This window comes from Limulus polyphemus, unplaced genomic scaffold (genome assembly GCF_000517525.1).
Source record: "Limulus polyphemus unplaced genomic scaffold, Limulus_polyphemus-2.1.2 Scaffold2647, whole genome shotgun sequence".
Taxonomy (NCBI): domain Eukaryota; kingdom Metazoa; phylum Arthropoda; class Merostomata; order Xiphosura; family Limulidae; genus Limulus; species Limulus polyphemus.
In genome coordinates this window covers 99,610-104,906 of record NW_013668257.1, presented here as the reverse complement: position 1 = coordinate 104,906, position 5,297 = coordinate 99,610, and the positions used below count along the sequence as shown (strand labels likewise).

The 5,297-nt window shown below is 32.0% G+C and overlaps 1 protein-coding gene across 3 annotated transcripts in view; it reads left to right on the top strand.

Annotated features, from left to right (window-relative positions):
• Positions 1 to 5,297, top strand: part of LOC106467525 (coiled-coil domain-containing protein 174-like) — a 128,773-nt gene that overhangs the window by 45,805 nt on the left and 77,671 nt on the right. For 2 of the 3 annotated variants that reach the window (XM_022395722.1, XM_022395723.1), the window contains exon 4: positions 3,144 to 3,206. The exons of the other annotated variant lie outside the window; for it this stretch is intronic. In XM_022395722.1, coding sequence (XP_022251430.1) covers positions 3,144 to 3,206 — 63 coding nt within the window. The remainder of the gene's footprint in view (positions 1 to 3,143; positions 3,207 to 5,297) is intronic. 3 annotated transcript variants of the gene reach the window in all.

Below are 5,297 nucleotides of genomic sequence, written 5' to 3'. Positions count from 1 at the left end.
GACAGACGATTATGGGAGGTTTGTTAATAATTCATTGATGTTGAGAATATCAACGTCACATACAATACATTGACGTCGAGAATATAGAAGGCAGACAGACGATTAAGTGATAAAGATATAAATAGCATGAGACGAGTGGGAATAGCAGACAGATAATAGCAAAAGAGGATAAAGTTGGCATGAAGTAAAGTACCGTAGAAGTGATGGGCCAAACGATTGACATAAGTGTAAGATATGAAAAATAATTTTATTCTGTCAAAGCATGGTCCTAAAGTAATTGAATCAGCCTGAGTGCACTTTGACAAAAGGGACAGAGGATCTTCAAAAGAAAGAAGACCAAACAATTATGGTAACCTCCCAAAATTGTAAGTGAATCACAGATAATACTAGTGTGATAAAAATAGAGAAGATAGTCTGGCTTGTCAACTTAAATTCTAAAGTAATTGAATAAGCCTAAGTGGATATTTGACAAGAAGGAGAGAACTACATATATAGCGTTGAAGAATTTATTGTATGTATGTTAATTTGTTCTGAATATATATATATTATTTTGAAAACAAGTGAAGTGCGTGCTATTTATTCATCATTGAATTTATTGCTAAAAAGTCACAGATATCTACTGTAGAAGAATCCTAAGCCCAACAACATCTTAGTAAGTATTTATACTGTTAAGAAATATAACTAAAAGCCTTTCTATTTGACAATTGTCAAAAAGGAAAGTTATACATTTTATTTTAAATCCTGACAGTGATCATTAGCTGGATGAAGTGATACATTCACTTCCATCCCTGCCTTGTTTGGTTCCTTTTTTCAAGCTCATTAGCCAGCTCTGCATAGTTTTTTATTTGGTGATAAATACTTTTGTTAGGTTCACAAAAGTGTGGGTAAAAAAACATGATTTATTAATGTTGTTACCCTCCTTAGTTGTAGAAGGGTTAAAAGAAGAATGGCATACTTGTGTAATGGGCTGTTTTGTTTTGAATAACAAACCATTTACAAGTAGTATTTATTTAAAATACCAGGAATATCAATCATTAAAAATCACATATGTTGCCAACTCAAGGAAGTTTATGTGAGAAAGAAGGAGACAGACAGGATTCACAAAAACAAAACATATTTAATATAGCTTTGAAAGACATTCCGTATTACAGATTGATACATAAAATTTATAAACTTGATATTTGAAATGACATTACTTACTTTCAGTAGAACTGAGCTTTGGTCTATGATGGACGGATGCTGCTTACTGTGAGTGATGTTGGATTGGCACTGTTGAGTGTGATTTTTAACAAGTTACTGTTGCTCAAAACTAGATAATTTTGGTTTTCGACACTTCTTAATATAGTAGGAATTTTTGAGAATCTTTTATAAATAGATGAAGGAATGGTCAATAATTACTGAAATTTGCTTATGATATTAATGTCTTGGGTTTTGATAGCTGCAAAGAGGATGCTGCTGCTTTACAAAAGGATTTAGATCTTTTAGTGAGTTGGGCAAATAAATGGCAGCTGGCTTTTAATTATAATAGATGCTAGATAATGCATGTGGGTTATAGTTTGGAAGGTAATTGCCCTTAAAAGTGTCATGAAAGAAAGGGCTCTTTATGTAATGGTTGATCAGTCTCTAAAGCCATCCAAAGAGTGAGCTGTTTATAGTGGTAGGGCAAATAGGATTTTAGGTTGTATATACAGAAATACCGAATAAATGTCTAAAGAGGTTATAATTTCATTGTACAAGTCATTGGTTAGGCCACATTTGGAGTATTGTGTTCAGTCTTGGGCTCCTTACCTTATAAAGAACATTGAATTGTTGTAAAGGGTTCAGAGGAGGGCTACTAGGATGATACCTGGGATGGAAAGGTTGTCATACGGGGAGAGGTGAAGATCTCTGAAATTGTTTTCTCATGAAGAAAAAAAGAGTTGAAGGGGATCTGATTAAGGTCTTTAAGATTGTAAATGGAATTGACAGTGCTGATGCATCATCTTTTTTTGTACTTAATGGTCAGAATAGTAGGACTAGGGAACACAAATGTAAATTTTAGGAAGGTAGGATTCATCTTCAGTTAAGACAGTTTTATTTTTCTAACAGGGTGGTTGGCCTCCGGAATGGGTTACCTTTGGATGTTGTGGAGGCAGTAAATTTAAGGGAGTTTAAAAGAAGGTTTGATAGCTATATGAATGATAAGGTCTGGCTTTAAGATTTTTTATTTATTTAATTGTTTTAGTTGAGTTTAGAGGATGTGACAGCTAAGATGGACTAATAGGTCCCTTGTTGTCCCTAAACATTATGGTATGTTAAGATTTCATAACAGTTGTTATGTGGACAGTATCCTTGATCACTTGCTGTTCATTTAACCAATCAGCACCTTAACAACTATTATCTCAGTATTTGTCTTCTTTTTTATAATACACTTTCTCAGTGATTTCTTTGGTGGTAGGACTTTTGCTGTATGACTTAAGGTTAAAATGCTGACTACTTTTCAACTTAATAGTGAACTCTGATATGGCATTGGCTATGGTAAATGAACTTTTAATGTTGATTTGAAAGCACTTTTCCAGCTCTCTGCTAACAAAAAAGTTAATGTTTTAAAGTTTTCTTTAAAAACATTATCAGATATAAGCTTTTCCAAACCAAGCTATTCTGTATGTGAATGTCTCTTTAGCTTGTTAATCTTTTCATTGACTCTACTTCTCTGAAATACAAGGATACTCTCAATGTAATTTAATGTAAGATCAGTGTGGATTTAGAGGAAAACCTAAACTGTTTACAAAAATGTTCGTAATAAGCTCTTTATCAACGTTACACAATGTCAGTACTCAAGATTATATAATTGGTAAGGACATCTAATTAATTGTATGACTTTAAATTAATTACAGTAAATTCCACTTTAACAGTCTATATCAATATACAAATTTTATTGTCTGTAGATCCAAGTTCTATCCGTGATGGCTAAACTCTCAACTTAGTTAACTTAGTATGAAGTATCATCTATCAGTTGTGCAATTTTATTTCTCTTTTTAATGTTAAATTTTTCCAAAATTAAACAGTATTATGTGCATGTTCTTTCTGTACTCATTTTTGATAATTTGTCTTTGAGGCTATTTTTCTGTAATATCCGTAAAGCAAATATATCTGTTTTATAGTTTTCTAACTTGGTGGTATTTGCACTATACAAGTCATACCCTACAGGATTATGTGACTATCAGGTCAGTGCCTGTGCTGTCTTACTCAACTTGGAAAATATTAAAGTAATTTTATCAAACAAAACTTTTAGAAGACAATATATGAAATGCACCAATTCTTAACCATGTATAATAGTGAACTCTGATATGGCATTGGCTATGGTAAATGAACCTTTAATGTTGATTTGAAAGCACTTTTCCAGCTCTCTGCTAACAAAAAAGTTAATGTTTTAAAGTTTTCTTTAAAAACATTATCAGATATAAGTTCTTTGTTCTACTTTATATATCAAGGAAGTAATAATAAATAAATTGTTTTGCTTAAACCACAAACCAAGCTCTACTTTACATAACAACAAAATATAAGTATTTATTAATTCTTCATTGAAATTGTCCAAATCAGATTTATAATCATTTTGCAAAAGAAATGAAATGGTAACCTGATTATATTATACATTTGTGCAAATTCTTCATACAAGTTCTGTATGTACATTTGAAACATGTTTTTAGTTCTCATTATGCATATCCTCCTTTCTTTACTTTTACTTCTCTCATGAATATTTTAATTACACAGCCACTCTACTTTATATAATGAATAATGTGAAAAACAATGTATGCATTGTCTTCCATGAAAAGGACATGATACTTGTATTTTAACAGGTACTTGTAACTGGGGCAATCTACTACTCCCAACTCAAAAGAAGGCAAGTCGGTCACACTTGAAGTACTCTTTTTTTCTCTCCCAGTTTTTCACTAATATTACTTAATATTTCATCAGAAAATTGTCCCAGATATTTGTATTAGATCAAACTCTGTAAAACTATTTTCCTATTCTAAATGATGCAGAAACCTTGTCACCCTTTCAGCTTTCTGATGTTTTTTTCTGCCATCCCCATTGTGGGTAAGGTGATTTAAGAAAGCCTGTTCACATTTTATCCATTTTCAGATATTTGACAGTTAACTTCTTATTGATGTAATTAACAGTTACTTGGAGCTCTTCCCAGTTCTATCATCTGCAAAAGTCACCAGGCTTCATTTGTCAGAATACGGTTGACTCTTCATTTACTATGACATATTGTAGTTAACTTAGTTTCCAGTTTTCTCCCTAACATCACATTTAAGAATATTCAATACATTCACATTTGTTTGATGTTGGGTTTGTGATATACACTTGTTATCGTATGTTGCCACCATATTGGCTACCTTATTTTAGAAAGAGTTAAGCTGCAAAACAATCATTAGTTGATCTGCCTACGAAGAAGAAAATGGATTCATAGAAATGGTTTCGATGGCATTTTCTGTTAAAAGCAAGCACCCATCATAGATCAATTCTGTTTAAGATGGCATTTAGGATGAGGACAGATGACACTCTGGAATTTAATCTCTAAGGTAATTGTGGGTGATTATACAGATCTTCATGTTGGACGGGAACCATTGCACTGACACTCGTAAGCACCTGTAAAATGGGTCTTGAGAGTACTTTAGAGCTCCCATCAAGTCTTTGATGAGACTTGCTGTTCACGTAATCAGTTGTTCTTTGTTTACATAGGACAAGCTCACAGATGACCTTGTGATCCTGTTGGCTAATATGACTCCAATACTTTAATTTCAATTGACCTAGATTAGCTGTGTTGCATGCACGGTAATACAGTATTATCAAATTATATTGTTGTATTATGTAGACATCTAATATGTGTAACTGAGAAATTAAATCAATGTGTTAAAGTTTAAATTACAAAATTGGTTATTAATTATTAGCAAATTTAGAACAAGAAGAAGAGCTTGAACAAATTTGATTGTAACCTAACATGTTTCAGTTTAGCCAGCAAAATGCCAGGTAAATGGAATCTCCATGGGCAAATTGGATTTTCTTCTTCAAGGGTTAATTATAATATTGTAACAAAAATTTGGAGCAAGCTTTGTGCTAAATATGTTGAAAATATTGGAAAAGAAGTGAAAGGGTGCAGTCAGCAAGAGGTGGAGAAGTATATATATATATATATATATATATATATATACTAACAACATACATACATATATGTGGCTATAGTATACTATATACTAAGTACTACTTTACCTACTCGTACTAGTTTAATAACTTAACTAAAATTAACTTAA